This window comes from Akebia trifoliata, chromosome 8 (genome assembly GCF_017979445.1).
Source record: "Akebia trifoliata isolate Shusen 1 chromosome 8, ASM1797944v1, whole genome shotgun sequence".
Classification (NCBI taxonomy): Eukaryota; Viridiplantae; Streptophyta; class Magnoliopsida; order Ranunculales; family Lardizabalaceae; genus Akebia; species Akebia trifoliata.
The window spans coordinates 7,507,034-7,528,470 of record NC_141382.1 but is presented as its reverse complement, the minus strand read 5'-3'; the positions used below and the strand labels follow the sequence as shown (position 1 = coordinate 7,528,470).

Genomic DNA, 21,437 nt, shown 5'->3' with positions numbered 1-21,437 from the left:
AACATAAAAGATCAAATATCAATACCTAGCAAACAATTGAACGTAGAGACCGCTAATAAGACCTTGGTGACTAAATTACCATTCTACAAGAGTTTGATAGGGATTTCAACCCTCGTTCTGTTGAACCAAGCTTAACATTTAGGTTCATGAGTCAGGCAATCATTTTGAAGAGATTGTAGTCGAGGATCCTCTTGTGACATACCCCCTATAGTGGCCTTTACATGGTTAGGAATGTCTTCTAACACGGCCTTCACACTAAGTGCCGTGTTAGAACGGGCAATCTGAAAATATGCAAAGATGGGGATCAAATGTCCCTCTAAAAATTTTACCAGAACAAACAGCAACAAACTACAATTCCTTAAACATCTACCCAATCATTCCTACTCTTTTTTCTTTTCTTCTTAACATTACTGAACATCAGATCTAAATCTTTTTTCAAAATATGAAATGTGTAATTTTTATGGTTAAACTAGGGACAAAACCTGAGGTGTTTCAATACTTCATAAAGGACATGGTTTCTGATCCCATCTCTCTATTAAAATTGACGAAACCCCATTTTTCCCATTTCACTGTTTTTCGTTCTCATCTATACCTTCACCTGGAACCCACAAACCTAACCAAACCCCCAAACTCACTTCTCTGCTGGCTCTCCCTGCAGTGCTAAATACTATGATGAATCATTGTTTGAGTTGAGGTTCTTGATGGTTGAAATCGACAAAGACATAATGAAATTTAAAATAGAACGTTTCCTACCCAACAACACACTAAAATGGAGATTGATTGCAAGAAACTCAGCAAAGAAAACATGAAATTAAAAAAAAAAAAAAAAAGGTTAGAAGGGTTTGTGATTTCTTACCTTTGAGAGAGAGAGAGAGTGAAGACGAAGTCGAATGGTTCGTCGGTGCCGTCGCAAACGATGTCAGAAACGCAATGGTTGTCGTCCGAACTCAGATCTGTTGGTCTGTGTGTCGTCGAACGCAGAGAGGAAGTCGAACGCAAATAACGAGTAAGGAATCGAAGAGATGACAGATCGTCTTCGGATCTTGCTCGTATCGAAGTGAGAAGAAGAGGAAGACAATGAATCAGATGAGAGTTCAGAAGAGGAGTTGAAGTTCTGAATGCAGAGGGTAGAAGACGAAGAAGACGAAGTTTTGTTTTCAAAATCTGATTTATGATTTACGGGGAGGTGCTTCCAAATATGCAAAAAAACGTTATTTTGCAAATGTTTTTAAAATGACATCCGATCTGGACCGTAGATTTAACTAATATCGAACGGCTGAAATGGTGAGTCGCGATGTGAGTCGCAATGTGAGTCTTAGGAACGCCACCCATATAAGACAAAAATGTTGTAGCTTTATGAGTAGTTTTATGTGCCTACGGAACCCCACCCATATATATGTATATATAGGGAAATGTTCAGCAACAAACATTTTAGCAAAACATTTTTCAAAACATGGGTTAGAGATCTTAGAATGGGCTGATTTTTGGTGAGGATGATCTCTACGGTGAGGAGATCATCATCACCAAAAATCAGCCCATTCCAAAACTTCTAACCCCATCAAAAATGGTTTACAAAAAATTGACGGTCCACAATTTTTCAACTTGTAAACTGGGGCTAGAAGTTTTGGAATGAGCTGATTTTTGGTGAGGATGATCTCCTCACCATAGAGATCATCCTCACTAAAAATCAGCCCATTCCAAAACCTTCAACCCATGTTTTGAAAACTATTTTGCCAAAATGTTTGTCAAAATGTTTGTTGTTAAACGGGACCCATATATATATATAAAGGGACATATGATAAAACATATGTAAAAAATAATGTAACATTAATAAATTTACAAAATATGAGTTAGAAATTTTGGATTGAGCTGATTTTTTGTGAGGATGATCTCTATGATGGGAAGATCATCCGGAAAAAAAAATCAGTCCAATCTGAAACTTCTAACCCCATTAAAAGTGATTTAGAATGTGGACTGTCGATTTTTTTATTAATTTTTATCAATAATTTGTAAATCACTTTTGATGGATTTAGAAGTTTCTGATTGAACTGGTTTTTTTGTGAGGATGATCTTCTCATCATAGTGGCCATTTTTGCAAAAATCAGCTTAATCCAAAATCTCTAACCCACATTTTGAAAAATCATTGTTTTTTCATTTGTTTTTACATATGGCCCTTGAACCACCCCCATATATATATATATATGGGGACGGTTCAGTAGCCCTAAAGTTTGCCAAGTTTGGTACCAAACATTTTTCAAAATATGGGTTAGAAGCTTTGGAATGAGCTGATTTTTTGTGAGGATGATGTCTATGATGAGGAGATCATCCTCACCAAAAATCAGCCTATTCCAAAACTTCTAACCCCGTCAAAAGTGATTTACAAAAATTGGACGGTCCACGATTCTTCAACTTGTAAATTAAGGTTAGAAATTTCAAAATGAGCTGATTTTTTGTGAGGATGATCTCTTCACTGTAAAGATCATCCTCACAAAAAATCAGCCTATTCCAAAACTTCTATCCCCATCAAAAGTGATTTACAAAAAATGTTTGGCACAAAACTTGGCAAACTTTAGGGTTGCTGAGCCGCTCCTTATATATATATATATATATATATAGATGGGTCCCGTTTGGCACCAAATATTTTGCCCAACATGTTTGCCCTACATGGGTTAGAAGTTCACCAAAAATCAGCTCATTCTAAAACTTTTAACCCCATCACAAATGATTTACGAAAAATGGACGGTCTACCATTTTTCAACTTGTAAACATGGGATTAAAAGATCATTCTCATAAAAAATCAGCCTATTCCATGTAAGACAACATGTTGGGCAAATTATTGGACAAAATGTTGGGTGTTGAAACATTTTGTATATATATATAGGGTCCCATTCCCCACCCCACGCTTTACCTTACGTTTTACCATACGTGTTTTGTCCTAGATGGTTAGAAGTTTTGGAATAAGCTGATTTTTTGTGAGGAGATCATCCTCACCAAAAATCAGCCCATTCCAAAACTTCTAGCCCCATAAAAAATGGTTTACAAAAAATGGACGGTCCACGATTTTTCAACTTGTAAACATGGGGCTAGAAATTTTGGAATGGGCTGATTTTTGGTGAGGATGATCTCGATTTTTGGTGAAGATGATCTTCTAATCGTAGAGATCATCCTCACCAAAAATCAGCCCATTCCAAAACTTCTAACCCATGTAGGACAAAACACATTTGGTAAAGCGTAAGGTAAAGTGTAGGGTGTATATATATATATACAAATGTCCAACGTTGGATGACATAATTGTGTGACGCATTGTGCATTTATAATTTGAGAGGAGATGAACCGAAAGTTCTAAATAAGGAGACACAAATGTGACAACAGTCCAAAATTTAATTTTGCTGTATTTTCTTATATAATTATTTTCTTGTCCTCTCCTTGAAAATTAGATACCGGTTAAGTGGACCCATTAACTAGAGATTGGTGCTACGGTTTGGTGGATTTAGTGGATATAGAGATTTAGTGGATTTCACCAGAGAGTTGGAACCAAGTATAAACCTTCATTTTTGTAATCACATATATCTTGTGTTGTGGTTGTTTTCTTTTCTCTACTTTCTTTATTATTACTTGTATTTATTTTACAACACATTCTTGGGGTTTGATTATTGAAATTAATTACTTTAGTGTTTGAAGGGATTGATTTTCAATAATCGGGTTTCCATGTGTGTGGGTTGGCATCTAGTCACAACATTTATGATCCATCCAACAATCTGTTTCATAAAGCCCATGAGAGGAGAGTCCAACATTCATGGGCTGGGCCCAGAAAAGTGCCTTGATGTGTGCAAGAGGAATAAGTATCATGGCACGAGGCAAGAGTTTCTTATCTTTCTTAAGACAATATTAAATCACAATCACATGCATGAATCACCTTCTACCTTGCAGTACTATATCTATATATGTCCAATTTGGGAGTTGGTCTTAGTTGAGAATTTGAAGCCTAATCTCAACCCAAGTTTGATGGGCTTGGATTAAGATTTTGAATAACCCAACACCTTTCAAGGGGACATAATCGCCGCCCAGTCTAACTCACACTCTTGGGAGGGAAAAACAGACAATAGTTGATTATATCACATACTAGTTGACTGGCGATGGCTAGTTTCCTTCCACATGGTGTGTCCAAATGAATTTGTCTAACTGGGAGCCTGACTAACATAATTAAATTAGAGTTTAGCTTAACCAAAACTTAAAGCCCAATCAATTAGATTATAGTGTCCAATTGAGTGCCCACAAGAAATTTGCAGGAAAGAGTTGGGGGTTTCCCCCTTTTAAGTAAAACACCTCAATGGACACCCATAGTGGATCAAGTTTTTAAATTTATTGTTAGACATATAATAAAGATGGATCAGATTTGGATCCAAATTGGTATTAATCCGATAAGATCTGTATTGTTCTGGATCCAATCTAAAGCATCATTATAATTCGATTTGATTTAAGAAATGCAAAATGTAAATTTACATTAGTTGTATATTTCAACACATTATTGGTTAAGATCACTATCAGATTGGAAGGATCCGAAATTGGTCCTGCAAGTTATCAGACGGGTTACTTTTTTTTTTTTTTTGGAAGATTAACTGGGTTAAGGCCAGACCCAAACCAGCTACAACCTTAGGAACCGCGAACCACTACGATCCTTATCAAGGATCGACAAAAAATCAATAGGAGAAGAGTTACAATTCAGCACATGATAACCAACAACGAGTTGCAGTGACGCAAGGAAGTCAGCAGCCCTGTTAATTTCTCTGAACACGTGGGAGAGAAAACAACTTCATAGAAAGATGAAATTAACCTTGAGATAGCCAAGTAAAGATGATGAACATGCCATGGGGGATTCCACACATTGTTTAGGATGCTAACAGCAACAAGGGAATTAGATTGAACTTCAATATGAGTGCACTGATGGGCGGCAGCTAAATCGATCCCTTCGAGGATTTCTTGCAACTCATGATGTAGGACTGATTTGGGAGAGTCCATTCCAGCAAGTGCACCTATCATACTGCCCTCAGACTAGGTACTTCTTGGAACCGAACTCCCTGAAATGGGTCTAAGTCCATCATGGGCCTATATTTAACTCTTATTATGGTTGGGACTTTGAACCATCGTATTAAGATGGAGTTGGGGAAATAAATTTTCATGGAAGTGGAGTTTAGATGCATTCGTGGCAAATTCAGTAAATAAATTGAAGCTTAGATTTGTACATTGAAAAGTATTATAAAAAAGGAAACTTCCTTCAAATAATATCTCTTCCCATAAGTTTTCAATTGAGATAGAGTGACTGGTAGTATGTATTGGGTCATTGTTTGTGTTCCTCCAATGTCACACTACATATTCTCACCTACGGATGCAACCTTATTGAGCTACCTCAAAGGAAAGATAAACAAAGAAATACTTGAATCAAACCCCATTAACGACTGCGATGTCTACAATTTTGAACCATGGAATCACCTAGGTATACATATATTCTTTTAATTATTTTCTTAGGAAACTAATCTCAGAGGCAAATCTTTGAAAATATGAACAAAAAGTTCTCTTGATATCACGTGCGGCCCGCCAAAGCAAAAAATATATATATTGAATCATGAATCGGTATGAAATAAATTGTTTTGTTATTTAGTTTTCACTAGGTTCGGAGAAAATAGGAAACTCAGATGCCTCTGTTTGCAATATTTGTAAATATGTTTGTACAAGGTTTGGTATATTCCACAAATTAACCCAACATGAATAGCACCAAGAGACAATTCTACATGTGCGAGAGAGAGAGACATTTCTAACGTGTGGGTCCTGTGCTTTTATAATATAAAAGTTTGATACACTCCCGGACGAACATGAAAAAAAAAAAAACATGACGTTGCATATAACTATGAGTTATAAATGAAGTTGATTGTTGGCCTCTCACAAGGAATGTTGAATGGAGGGCAATTACATGGCACCATTTGCACTAAATAAAATATAAAAAAGAAAAGAAATGAAGAAAAAGGTAAATCACAAATTGAGAGGATTATGGGTTTGACCCATAGTGGAAATTCCAAAAGGTAAGGTAACATAATAGGTTTCGTCCACTCACCTCGCGCACATTGTTGTACATAACTATAAGTGATATTTGTACATTATATTATTGTTTAATCTATTGATCAAAGTTAGAAAACAGAGAGATGTGACCCAACCTTGACATGAAAAGGATACGAGAGGGAAGTCAATTATCATTGAGACTCGAGTATATGGGATAATCAAATAAACATGATTTGATGGAGTACAGTGAGCATGTTTTCAAATGTTTGGGAAGGAAGGGGAATTGCCTATGACAACTGGGACGTAGGCGACCATATTAACAATGAACCATGTCAAATATTTGATGTATACTCTCTATTTTATTTTTGGTGGTGTGACATTAAATCATGACTATTGGATATTTGATTAAATCTCAAGGCATGAATGCTTTGATTTTAAACCTGATAATATAAATATATAAATAGATCAATCAAAATGCCTAAAAAAATTTAGAGAGATTTTATTGCCACATCAACTTTAGCAAACACCACCCCAATTTGTATGTAAGATGGAGTTAGATTGGGAATTTTTATTTGTTTATGTCTTTTTCATAGTCTAATGATCTGGCTCTAAAAACTTAGGGATATAGTCAATGATTTGAATAACGAAAGTTGTGAAAAATTCAATGCAATCCTGTTTTTTTTTTATTTTTTATTCTTGATGTTCTTATGATGGTGTGAGATTAAATCATCATTCTTTAGATAAATGCTTACTTTTTATTTATGATATTATAAATATATAATATAGATCTACCAAAATCCTTATAGGATTAGTGAGTCCAATTGAGTGCCCCACATCAAACTAATGTTTTAAAAATTGGACCAGTTCGTTGACACATATGATTGATCCGGTCTATCAAAAGTGGTTCAGCTGTTGGGCTAAATCAATCTGACCAAAAAAATGAAATATTAAGTAATTATTTTTAATTTCTTCTCAAAATCAAAATCAAAATCAAGTAACTTCAACTCCAAAATCAAGTAATTTCAGTAATTTATAATTATGATTAGATTCATATAAAATCCTAAACAAAAAACAAAAATCTAGCAAATATATATATAATAAGTAAAAGTCAGAGTGCCAAAAGTGTCCAGCCGTTGGGCCCAATCAAGTTGAATAGACATATAATCGAGATACCCTTTTTATGGTTTGGACTAAATATGACTCCAAGTTAGTGTTAGGTTGAACATTGTCATTGCTGACTCGACATGCAATGACATGATGTTAACATGTCTCAAGTGCTATTTATAGGACTTTGATCCTGAAGATTCATTCATTCTTCTTCCCTTAGTCTCCATTTGAGAGAGAGAGAGAGAGAGAGAGAGAGAGAGAGAGAGAGAGAGAAAGAGAATGGTAGCCTTCAAATTCTCACCAAGCGATATTGAGTTAGTGGAGCATCTCAACACTAGGGTAAATGGGGGAATACTTCAACCATACCCCATTAAGGACTGCCAAGTCTACGAGTCTGAACCATGGAAGCTCCCAGGTACGTATGCATTTTATGGATACATATATTTCTGTTTTATTACTATTTTTCTTCTTCTTCTTCTTCTGTCTTACAAATTTTCAATGACCTATTGAATGAGCTGATTTGTATAATGGAAGAAGATCCAAGAGGTCACACCTTTGTAAAATAGTAGAATTATTCTTGTTTCTAGTGGATTGAGGGTCTACTTTAACCCCGATCATATCACCTTTCAATTAAATAGTGAAATCTATAATGACTTACTTTTATGATTTTTTCAGGACTTGAACATGTGAGAGACAATAACACAGAACAATATTACTTTGCTCATAGAGAAAGACTTACGCCAGGTTCTCCTTATCCAAACGAAGTATAAAAGGAAATATAGGTGTGTGGAAAACTAATGGTGGAAATAAGGAAATTTTGAATCAAGAACAAAGGTGTATTGGATACAAGCAAGGACTAGTATTCAAAATCGACAACAATGAGAAAACCCCATGGATCATGCATGAGTACACTTTACACCACAAGAATAAGGTTGTTTTAATTTGTTTTTAATTTAAATTAAAATAGGGGTCATTAATTTACTCTGGTTAAATCAAAGAGGATTAAAAGTAAATTTAACATTTTTTCTATACATGTTAAGAGTCATTTTTATCAACAACTTATCTACAAATTAAGTTTGATACATAGATTGACTATTCTATAAATATTTTCAAAACATATTTTGATGCATAATTTTAGAAAGCCTGATTTACAATATTGTCCATTGACATTTGTGAAATTCCCGTTCTAGCACACGATTCATTTTAATTCAAAATAAATATTTTTACCAAGTATGTAGACCTGGTGAGTAGACCTATTCATTGTAATTTCAAAACATATTCCCTATTTGGTAAAAGAGATTCTGAAACTATGTAGACCTATTCATAATAAATTAACCCCAAAAAGGGTATGCATTCAAATTATTAGGACTAAGAATTACACCCCTTTTTATAACTTTTTTTTTTGTTGGTTTTATGTTTGATATTTTAGGAGATATTTGAAGAACTGGTGTTGTGTAGAATTATAAGGAGTGGGCATGCAAAATGGTCTGAAGATGCAAACAACGAATTTGATTGGATTGTGAAACTAGATGAAGCTTTTAAGTATCTCGAGAACTGCGAAGTTGATGGATTGGATTGAATCTGGTATAACATGGGAATACATCCCCAATTTACAAAATTACCCTCATTAGGTTTGACGTGGCAAGTGACTTTCATGTGCTGTTAGGTGAAAAAAGTTAAAAAAAAATTGGTTACATTTGTAAATATTAATATAAAGAGGTGTTCTTAGCAAGTAGAGTCTTTTACTATGTTGTTTATTAATTTGTGATTGGCATTGAATGCGATGTTTTTTTTTCACTCTAAACAAAAATAAATAAAAAAAGAGAACTTCTATTGCCAAATTATCTTTTGCTAAAAGCACCCCAAATACTTATTGTCAACCATTGACTTATTTTCTTTAAAAAAATTGGGGTGGAAAAAGTAAGAGTTGGGTGCCAATAGCAGCTCTCTTAAAAAATTGTTATGCAAGAATCGATGATAATAAAAAATTGCAAAATTTAACAATATTTTTTTTATTCAACGAGGTTGCCTAAATGAAAATCAAATTTACAATATCTCAATCATTCCTTCTTAGAAAAAATTAAAAACTCCTCATAAAAATCCTTAAAAAGAGTCTGCCATGAATATGTCATATTAGGGCTGTCAACGGATAGATATTCCATCGGATAGTGCTATATTTGAATTCGAATCCGAAAAAAAAATATTGATATCCAAATTCCAATTCGAATCCGATCGGATATCACAAACCAAATTCGAATTCGAATTTGAAAAATATATCGGATATCTAATATTATTCGATTCAATAAAAACCCTACAAATCTGTAAAAACCAAATCAATTTTCCTATTTTTTTTCAAATGAACTTTGAATTTTTGAAAAAAAAAAATGGTCTTAAAATTAAATAAACTTTAATTTTTGAAAAAAAATGATGAAAAATTCGATTAAAACATCAAGTATTTTTTGCATCAACCTGAAGAAATAGATTTTCAAAAAATAAATCAAGATTATTTTGATTGAAGTTGAAATCGATGAATTTTGAAAATGAAAAAAGGGTTTTACTATGGGGGGTGTGTGTGTGTGAGAGAGAGAGAGAGAGAGAGAGAGAGAGAGAGAGAGAGAGAGAGAGAGTACTTAGCTTGATACTCTTCGGCTGCCAGAGAAGATGGTGGCTATGGAGTTCGCACAGTTGAAACGATGAAACCCACCTGCTGGCTACTGTTGGTTCTTGGGTTTATGTTGAGAGAGAAGATAACTTTGTAAATTAAATTTGGTTGTGTAACATGAATACACAATAGGATATACATAAATAAGTTTTGTTGTGTAACATGAATACGTAACACATATATTCAATTCGGAGCGGATATTTTCGAATCGGATTTCGTAACATAAGAATTCGTATCCAAAACTTATTCGAATGTTAAAATAACATCTGAATCCGAATTCGATATCTGAAAATTTCAGATAATATCCGATTTTTCGAATTCGAATTCGGATTTGGATTTCGACTATCCATTTACACTCCTATGTCATATAAACGACAGGGCATTGAAGTAACATTGAAATTGACGTCGTTTTAGGCATTGGACATGGATGCGTCTATAGAACCATAGATGATTTTCATCAAGATATGAGTGAGAAGCATTTATGATTTTCTGCAAGGTTGTTAAAAGCGAGCGGGACCTAAGTGGTGGACCCTCTTAGGGCCGTGCTGGGACCTAGGCAGGACTTAAGCAACAGAAAAAAAGTTAATATTTCAATTTTTTATGTAGTAAAGGCCATGCAAATAAGAGCAAAAAAGAAAATGTAAATATCATTACCAAGATAGTACTAAGTTACCCAACTACTATGCAAACATGAACGTCAACACAACTAATATATAAGCACTACAAGAAAACTATGAATTAGGAACAAGAAATTGAAACAAATTTAAGCCGTTTCAAATTAAAAATGGGTTTTAACCGTTTCATTTTTTAAAATGCCCCCAACTTTACATCTAAGTAATTATTATTAAAGTCATCTTTATCAAAATAAATAAAATTACGATCGCACGACCCTATAACCACATTTGAAAGTTTTTACCTTTTTAAAATAATAGAAATATCATTTTATTATGTTATCCTCAAAATTTAATACTTAAAAATAACAACAAAAACCTTTACAATATATTAAATGATAATATTATCTTTAAAATTTCCTTTGAAGAAATTTTAATCATTCATAAATCCTGAAGTTTGCACTTTAAGTCAATTTGCACATGCAACCTATTAGTTTTTTTAATCTGTGACAACTCAAGATTAGTTAAATATTTGAGATACCATTTATCTTTAAAATTGCTTGATTATCTTTTAAAACATAATTTATACAAAATTATTTTATAAAATTATCATTTTAACCCCAATTTTTGAAACCACACTTTAGGTAAGGCCTAGGCACTTAAATGATCTAGGCGGGCAGAACGGGCCTATGCGGGCGTTGTTGCAATTTTGGGAACATAGGTTCAGTGCACACCAATGTCCGCGACGATGTCACTTTCGATGTAACTCCAACACAGCTCCTTTTAAAATTCTTTAATAAATATTAGTGGGTTTGATGAATTTGAACTAACGTGCAACTAGTTTGATAAGATTTTGAACTCTGAAAAAGACATTTAGCCAAAAGAAAGAAAGAAAAGAAAAAAAAAGACAAATGTTAAGATCAGGTGTTAGATAGTGAAGGTCTCAATTTTCAATCTCTCAATATGACCACCTATAGACACCTCATTTTTTACACTCTCCTGATTAATCAACTTATGAAAAGTGTATTGATGCGTCCAAGAGGAACAAGTATCATGGCACGAGACAAGAGTTTCTTATCTTCTAGACAAAATGTTCTATGAAATCACAATCACATGCATGAATCACCTTCTATCTTGCATTGCTATACATATGTCCATTTTGGGAGTTGGGCTTAGTTGAGAATTTGAAGCACAACCCAAGTTAAATGGGCTTGGCTTAAGATTTTGAATAACCCGACACCTTTCAGGGGGACATAGTTGCCGTCCAGTCTAACACACATTGAAGCGGTGCTATATGAAGGGAAAAAATAGGCGATAGCCAGTTTCCTTCCACATGGTGTGCCCAAATGACTTTGTCTAACATAATTAAATTAGAGTTTAGCTTAAATAAAACTGGAAGCCCAATCAATTAGATTATAGTGTTAGAAAATATATATATTATCTACTAAATAATAAAAGATGAATTCTACAAGGTTACTATTCCAATTGTAGTAGATTGATTGATTGTAGATGTAAAATTGAACAAATAATAAAAGAAAACTTTGGTGAGTAAAGTTCGTTCCACAGGGACAATAGTCGATTTAGATCTTCTTTCGAATTAAAATCAAAACAGATTTTAAAAACAAATTTAAAATAGAGTATAAAAATTGCAGCAAAGAAAATAATGAAATTAAAGTAAGAAACGAATTTAAAGTAACGTTAAGGAAATTAGAAAAATCAAATCTACATTTGCAAGTCAACTTAACAAGCTAAGTAACTCTAATTCAATCTCAATCCACACAACAAACCATTATTTATGGATTGGAGGATCATACAATTAATGCTCTTAGATAAATCTGAAAATGTGTGTGAATTATGAATCAATGTGGTATTATCAGATTTCTATCTCAAGTTGTCACTAAGCATGATTAAACTTGATTTTATCTAAGCAATAATTATCAAAGTAAGAACAATCAACAAAATCGGATAATCTAAACTTAATAAACTTTATACAAACACAATGAAAACAGAAAATATAGAGTTGTTTAAACGAAATCAAGTAAGACTTGTTGCGGCATCATTATTCTCTCTATGGAGAATCTAGCTGATCATTGCGAGGAACAAATTATAGTAATAATAAAACAGAGAAAATATGGTGGAAGGATAATGAGAGAAATTGTTACTGCACTTTGATTCCCAACTTAAACGTATTTCAAGAAGAAACTAAAGAAAAAAAGGAGAAGAGAAGATCCTTTTAGCTCTCACTTATAAAAATTCTCTCAAAAGTAGAAAATAACAAAAAAATTAAGAATAAGAAGAAGGATCCCTTCCGTTAGGACAACCCCTCAATTTATAGATTTTATATTCAAATTTTCAGGTCATCTTTTTGCAATATTCGATTAGAGAAGGGTCTATTGTTACAATGTCCAAAAAGTCCAAAAGGTTTAGCTCGAATCTCGAGGCACAACTCCTCTAGATCACCGCGGCTACCACAAAAGTGTAGCGACAAGGTAACGTGGCAACATTTGCTGTTGAGTTTTGGTTGGTGGTTCCCTTTTTTGCTTGCATATTGTTACAAAATTTATTGGTCTCCAAATTTGTCCTTTTCACCTGCAAATAGTAAGAAAATTCTATTAGCTTCGATAATTTAGTAATTCAATATAATTTATTTTTATTTAAGGGGAAATAACAATTACAGTTGATAATCCTTGTGCAATTACGATCCCAAAAATAACTTTATGGGACCTTATTAGTTACTTAATGCCAAGCTGCATGGTCATTAAGATACATCAAGATGCATCAGATTATTATCTTACGATTAGAATGTATAATCAGGGTGTACTTATACAATTATGTAACTTCCACATATTAGATTTCATGTAATTATCCGGAAACTTCAGTTATCAAATCTTTTCAATTAAGAATGACCCATGTCACTCAACATTATAACACTTGTTCGTAAAACATAATTTGCTTTTCTCTTTAACATTGAAATCTAATACACTCTAAAATTGCATTGTAGATTATAACTTTTAACTTATCTACAAAATGGAAAATTTATAAATAGGGATAGTGGGTCCAATTGAGTGCCCACAAGAAATTTGCCGGTAAAGAGTTTGTGGTTTTCCCTTTAAGTAAAACACCTCAATGGACACCCATAGTGGATCAAGTTTTTAAATTTATTATTGGACATATAATCAAGATGGATTAGGGGTTTGGATCCAAATTGGTATTAATTCAGTTCTGTATCAATCTGGATCCAATCCGAACCATCAATATAATTTGATTTGATTTAAAAAATGTAAAATGTAAATTTGCATTTTTCATTTATTTGTATATATTTCAACACATTATTGGTCCATTATGGTACTAAAGTTAACTTTTATTATTGTTTGCACTTTTAAGTTCAAAGAACCAACTTTAGATTTGCCGATACTTTTTAACACATTGAGTCAACCATGCATTTATTTAATATAAAAAAAATACCATACACCGAATCTAAAAATAATATAATATAATGCGGGATATAATTATCAGTTATCCATGAAAAGAACGGACTGTTTTTATAATGGTCCCACCACCCCAAGGAAATTTTTCTTGAGAGGACAATGACATGGAAACAATTTGCACAAGAGAACCAGGAAGAAAAAGTATTTAAAATAAAAAATAAAAAATGAATTTCAAAATGTTTGATATACTCAGAGGATTAGTCGGGTGCTCTAAGAGGCCTAGATGTCTCGATTTTGAAAAATAAAATGTCTAGAAAGTAACTTGCTGTTTCCTCAAAATGTTTGATATATTCCTCCAAACATGTATTATTGCACATGATTGTAAATCAGAGCTGTAAATGTCGGTGCAGTAAAACTTTGTTTAATCTAGAACGGATATGTGAAATGTTAATACGGAACCATATATATTCTAAGGTTAGTAATAGAAAAATGATTGAATTGAAATTATCACTCTCATGGTTTCGTTGTGCTTGTGAGCCACTTTGTTTTAGAAGGTTGTTATTATATATTCTAAGGTTAGTAAAATATTTTTAGTTGAATTGATTAATTTTACTATTTTAAAAACCCTACTATTTCCATTTTTTTTATATATTATTTTGGGTAAGTACAGTGAGAGTAAATGGTAGAAACACTTTAATACTTTGTTTGGATTGAGAGAAGTGGAGAGAAGAGAAACGCAATTGGACAACTTTAGAGTTTTAAAATATCTTAAAGAGATCTTGGGGTAGAGTTATAATTATAAAATATTTTAAAATGGTTTCTCTCCATTTTTGGAGTGAAAGAAAGTTCACATTTTCTTCTCTTCTCCCCTCTCCAATTCTTTTCTCTTCTCTCACTACTTAACAATCCAAACAAGAGAAATGGACAGAGACTCATTTATTTTCTCTCCTCTTCTCTCTATTTCTCTCAATTCCAACACAGTGTAAAAGTCTTGCTTACCAAAAAACATTAAAGCATGAAGTTTGTGGATGTGGAATTTTGATTTAATGATTATTATGAATATTCAAAAATCCAATACGGGCATGTTCTTAAATATAAAAGAAGGGGAGGGAGAGGATGTAAAATAATTTGTAACAAAAATCATTGTCTAAAAGCTTAGGGATACAATCGATGATTTGAACAACGAAACTTGTAAAATATTCAACGTATTCCCATTTTTTTTCTGGATGTTCATATGATGGTGTGAGATTAAATCATCATTCTCTAGATAAATGCTTAGTTTTTAACTATGATATTATAAATATATAATATAGATCTACCAAAATCCCTATATGATTAGTGAGTCCAATTGAGTTCCCCACATCAAACTAATGTTTTAAAAATTGGACCAGTTCGTTGACACATATGATTGATCCGGTCTATCCAAAGTGGTTCAGCCGTTGGGCCAAATCGATCTCACAAAAAAAATGAAATATTAAGTAATTATTTTTAATTTCTTCCCAAAATCAAGTACCTTCAACTCAAAAATCAAGTAGTAGGTTCATTTAAAATCCTAAACCCGAAACATAAATCTTGCCGAGGTTTGATCCAATTCTCTTTGCAAAACTTAAGCACTTCTCTTTCCAAAAGAAGTGCTTAGGTTTGGATTTGAAATAGTAAAATTTTCATATCTAATAAAGGGGAGGTAAGATCCTGAAGATTTATTTATTCTTCTTCGCTTAGTCTCTAGCGATGTCAACTTATTGCACTATCTCAAAGCTAAGGTAAATGGGGAAATATTTGAATCAAACCCCATTAAGGACTGCCACGTCTACGAGTCTGAACCATGCAAGCTCCCAGGTACGTATGCATTTTATGTTCCTATGTATGTATATGTGGATACATATATTTCTGTTTTATCACTATTTTTCTTCTTCTTCTATCTTACAAATTTTCAATGACACGTTGAGTGAACTGATTTGTATAATGAAAGAAGATCTAAGAGATCACACTTTTGTAATATAGTAGAATTATTCTTGTTTCTAGTGGATTGAGGGTCTACTTTAATCCCGATCGTAGCACCTTTCAATTAAATAATGAAATCTATAATCAATTACTTTTATGATTTTTTCAGGACTTGAACATGTGGAGACAATAACATAGAACAATATTACTTTGCTCATAGAGAAAGGGTCTATGCCAAATTCTTCTAGACCTAAACGAAATATAAAAGGAAAAATAGGTGTGGAGAACTAATGGTGGAAATAAGGAAATTTTGAATCAAGAAAAAAGGTGTATTGGATACAAGCAAGGACTAGTGTTTGTGTCCAATAAGAAAACCCAATGGATCATGCACGAGTACACTTTACACCAGAATAATAAGGTAGTTTTAATTTTTTTTGTAATTTAAATTAAAACAGGGGTCATTAAATCAAAGAGGTTTAAAAGTAAATTTAACATTTTCTCTATACAAGTTATAATCATTTTTATCAAAAACTTATCTACAAATTAAGTCGGATACATAGATTGACTATTCTATAAATATTTTCAAAACATATTTTCACTCATAATTTTAGAAAGCCTGATTTACAATATTGTCTGCTGACATTTGTGAAATTCTCATTCCAGCACATGATTCATTTTAATTCCAAATAAATATTTTTACCAAGTAGGAAAAAAAATATTATATTACAAAATTCCCATCCTAGAAGTACAATATTTAATAAGAAATATTATAAGGGTATTTTAATAATTTCAAACAACATTTCCTATTTGGTAAAAGAGATTCTGAAAATAGCATTTTGCCAATAACCATGTAAACCTATTCATAATAAATTGACCCCAAAAAGGATATCCATTCAAATTATTAGAAGGACTAAGAATTACACCCTTTTTTTATAATTTTTTTATTTTTTTTTATTTTTTTGGGTTTTATGTTTGGTATTTTAGGAGATATTTGAAGTACTGGTGTGTGCAGAATTATAAAGAGTGGGCACGCAAAATGGTCTGAAGAGATTGAAGTGGTCAAGCATAATGGAACAATTGTGAGCTCAAACATTAATGATAAAGGAAACAAAGAATCTGACGTGGCCTCCATGAAAACTTTTTACAATGAAGAAGAAGAGGTTTTGAGTCCGGATCAAATTATAATCCTGGACAAAAGTGATTTGGAGATGACCTCCGTTAAAGATTTAGAATATGGAAGAGTGCATTTGAACCCAAAAATGGTGTCAATCTTGCAAAAAAGCAATTATGCTAAGGAGGATAGAAACGGTGAATTTTTTTCGATAACTTATGGGGGCCACCAAAATATTTTAAGTCTTTCATAAATTTCTAATCCAACAAGTGTTGGGTTTTAATGTAATTTAGATATTCAATCAACAAATTTTGGTATCAGAGAGGGTTTAATTCTCTCACACTTTCAATCGAAATCAAACTTGTTGAATGATTTCTTGATTCAAAGATTGAAACGTTTATTCTAAACCCCTTCATTTAATTTCCTTCAATCAATTTTCATGTTGAAAATCACAATTTTACCGTTGTTGAACATGGGGTCACCGGGGTTGGTGTTGCCTGCGTCATGCCACTTTTTTTTTATCCCGTCACTCTCTTAACTGCTGTGGCGCTTGCTATTCGGTGTTTGAGACTTTTTACCAAAAATAATACTACTGTAATTTGTTGTATGTTGGAAAGTGTAAATTTATAAGTTGTGACATGTAACACAAGTCGACTTTGATGCAATTGTACTTCAAAATTTTGGAGGAATCCACCCTTTTACATGATAAATGTCATTTTTATCTTTAAAAAAATAATGACATGACCCTCTAAATTTATTTGAGATTACACATTAATTTTTCAAAGAGTCATGATAATATGATGCTAGTAGAGTAATTCGTTGTCCCACTTTCTTTGGGTCCAATATATAGTTTTGACTTCTGTGTCATGACTTTAATAACTTGTTGAGCCTACATGGATTTTGAACCACTCAGTCCCTTAAACTCAATGAATTCATTTGACTAAGTCAACTTGGTAAAATGTATCGTAGATTATAACCATGAAGATTTTTATCCTTTCCATTGTTTCATTTTTTTTTTTTTCACACCCTATTCTCACATGACATGCCCTTAGATTCTTTAGTCTATAGAGTAATTATGACAAACAATTTCGTATTGATGAAGATGGTGATACAAAATCTTAGGTACACTTGAAACAACGTTTTCCTCTAATCAATTATCAAAACTACAGAATACAGGATGAGGGGCTCGATCATGTGACTTTTATTTTCTCAGAGTTTGAGATTGGTCGACAAAGAAAAGAGCTTCATTTTTTTGGAGAAAGGCTTAGAGGTTGATCTTCCTTAGAGATGATATGTGTTTTTCTTCTCTTTGTACGCTTAATTTTCTCCAAAGTTGGAGTCAAAGTAGTGCTATTGTTGGATAACTTAATTACTTATTTGGATAAATGCTTATTTTTTTCTTCGTTGAAGAGGAAACTTAGGTTTTCTCTTCTATTAATTGGTCTAGTTTTGGTATTTGTAAACTTGATTAAGGCGGATTTGGCTTTTTTAATTATAATCTATTTGTTTAAAGGTCAAATACACATCAGATCAAAGAATTTTATAAATAAATTACTTTGATCGAAAAATTTAATCAACAATAAAATAATAAATTCAAGAACATCAAAACACTAATTTATCAATAAAAAATCCATTTACAAATATGTGGGTGCCTTTCTCTCCTTAATAATGATTTTAGTCGATCATTTTAAAATTTAACTTCTTTCTATCGATTAAAACAAATAACAAAAATAAATGGAAAGTTGAAAGGATGCGAAAATAACTCAATTTCTTCTTTACTTTTAATTCCTCTTTAATTCTTTACTTTTTCGTTCTTGATTGTTCAGTTATTTGATAGATCCAAAAAATTGGAGAGATTTAGGAGATTGGTGAAAAACTAATTTTTGAATTATGGTCATAGGAGATGGATATTAAGCAAGGATTTTGAAGATGATAATCACGTTAGCCATTAAGATTTTTGAGGATAAGAGATTAAATAGAAGATTAAAAAATATGGATGAGAGTGAAAGATTGAATGAGATTAGGAGATTAGAGGAAAGATAGAGATTGGCAATGATAAATTTGCTTTGGAAATTATATTTTTAGGTTTTTTAAAATATCTTTTTCTACTACTTTAATAAAACATGAATTCTCATAAAATAAAAGGATTATAATGATAAAATACAATAGTACTATAGCAATTAGCAAAGAAGAATACCAAACAAACTATTGTCTAGTTTGAAATTATTCGACCCAACCCAAATCAAATAATTCAGGTTGGTTGGATCCCGATTAAGTTAAAGCAAAATGATTTGGATATGGTTCTATCTGGTAGGATCCAAGTCGAATTTGGATATAGATAAAAAAAAATTTGGATCTGAATTTGCAAATACTCATATCTGCCCTAGATCCAACCAATTTAAGCCTTAATCGTACGGCTAGGAAGGTGCATGCAGCTTGGTACATAGCTCAAGCTCTACCCAAGCCGATGGGACTAAGGCTTGAGCAATTCAAGCCCAATAGATGTTTAGGGCTACAATAGATTTCAGCGTCTCTTTAGAGTGGGCTTGGGCAAGCCCACAACAACCGATACTGTTGGAGATCATGATTCCAATCTTAAGGAAAGCCAACAGTCTGACACGTCTATAACTATGACAAGGAATATTCCACTCCTACAAAAATGCATTGTGGAACAAAGTTTTTAATATTGGAAATACAATCAAGAACATGAGTAACACTTGGTATAGTTTGAATCATTATTTTAAGATTGAGTTTAAGTTGTATTTATTATTGATGTCTTTTTATGAAAGTTCAAGCTTTCCGAAAGTGAACTTTGAATGTATCCAATAAAGTAGTAATTTATTATCAATCAAACCTATCAGATATAAAAGATGGAGTTAGAGTTCTTAATTTTAATTTGAAGAGTGAAAAAAAAAATAGTGGTTTATGATCAATCAAACTTATTAAGACATGTATATAAAATTGAGTTAGACTTTGGCATTTGGGTTTGTGGGGAGATGCTTTTCAAGTGCAAAACTTTAATTTGGAGAGTGATAAAAAAAAATTAAATATTTTTATCAAATAGTAAAAAATGTTTAATTACAAAATACCCTTCCCAAAAGTATGTTGATTAATAATAAATATTAAAGAGGTATTTTAGTAATCTCAAACAACATTTTTCTCTGGTAAAGAAAATTCTGAAAATAACTTTTTGCCAATAATTATGTAGACCTATAGTCCTCAAAACAGCCTTTTGCAAATATTATTATAAAAGAAGTCATATTTGTAAATATTATTATAAAGAGGTGTTCTTAGAAAGTAAAGCCTTTTGCAATGTTGAGCATAAATTTTAAAATAATTGACCATTAATTATTTTTATTTTTACTTTAAATATAAAATATAAAATATAAAATGGAAAATTTTAACATTAATTGAGCCAACCATATTGATAATTCTACTAAATTTGATGAAGGGTTGACTCAAAACTCGACTGAGTTTGACTTGACTCAATTAAATTTCAAGGTGACTCAACTCCAAAACTTGATCAAACCAACTCATCGAGTCAATTCTTAAAACCATCAGATCAAGTCATTAGTACAATCGAGTCTGCTAAAAAATACACTGAGGCGGGTAGAATAGTTAGGCGAGTTATTCGATTATGTATAATAATTGATGATGTGGCACTAAAGAGACTCACTGATACAATTGAAACTCGAGATTGATCAATAAAGTTAGACTCATATTGCCAACTCAATATTTTTAGTATATCTCGGATAATGATAATTGTCATGTGAAGTCATATAATAATTTGTAAATTGTGATGTGAGAATTGACGATAATAATAAAAAATTTACAAAATTTAGGTGATTAAATTTAAAACCCTCTCATAAAAAAAAAAAAAATTCTTAAAAAGAGTTGACAATGAATATTTTAATCACACAAATCAAATTGTCCAATGACCTTCTCTTTACTATTATATTGAGAGAAGGCAGAGTAGAAGTGATTCAACACAAAAATTTATATCTCACAAATGTCCCAACCTTTACATTTAAATTTAATATAATCATGGTTATTTTGGTTTAAATCAGAAAATTTTCAATCATGACCATAAAATCATATTGTTTAATTTTCAAAATTACAAAATATCATTTTTTTTTACTATAAAATCTTCAAAAACTTTTTAATCACTATTTTAAATTACAAATAGGCCCTTTTGATAAATGTGTTTTTTTTTTTTCACGTGCCACCTTCTAGTTAAAATTAAATATATAGTATAAATGAATGATAATTATATCTGCACTATTATTTCACAATTAAATGAGTCTGGTTTTTATAATTTTAAGAAGAGTAGGGATCCAAGACAGTGTCTTGTGCCTAATCAAAGTAAAGTGGCACCCCATTTTATGCCACATTACATTTTTGGGACTGATTGACCATATGGATATTAGGTCCATCCCATGGTGAATCTACTTACCAAAAAATCATAGTGTTTGATAACTTGTATCAATTAGATCTTAGCTCGTGAAAAAGAGTTTAAATCC

General features: G+C 32.0%; 1 protein-coding gene across 1 annotated transcript in view; it reads left to right on the top strand.

The window, feature by feature from the left end:
• The window catches only part of LOC147395852 (NAC domain-containing protein 72-like), a 45,815-nt gene extending 37,075 nt beyond the window's left edge, over positions 1 to 8,740 (top strand). Inside the window, exon 3 of the mRNA XM_086449558.1 lies at positions 8,591 to 8,740. Coding sequence (XP_086305684.1) covers positions 8,591 to 8,740 — 150 coding nt within the window. The remainder of the gene's footprint in view (positions 1 to 8,590) is intronic.
• Positions 8,741 to 21,437: the final 12,697 nt, after the last annotated feature.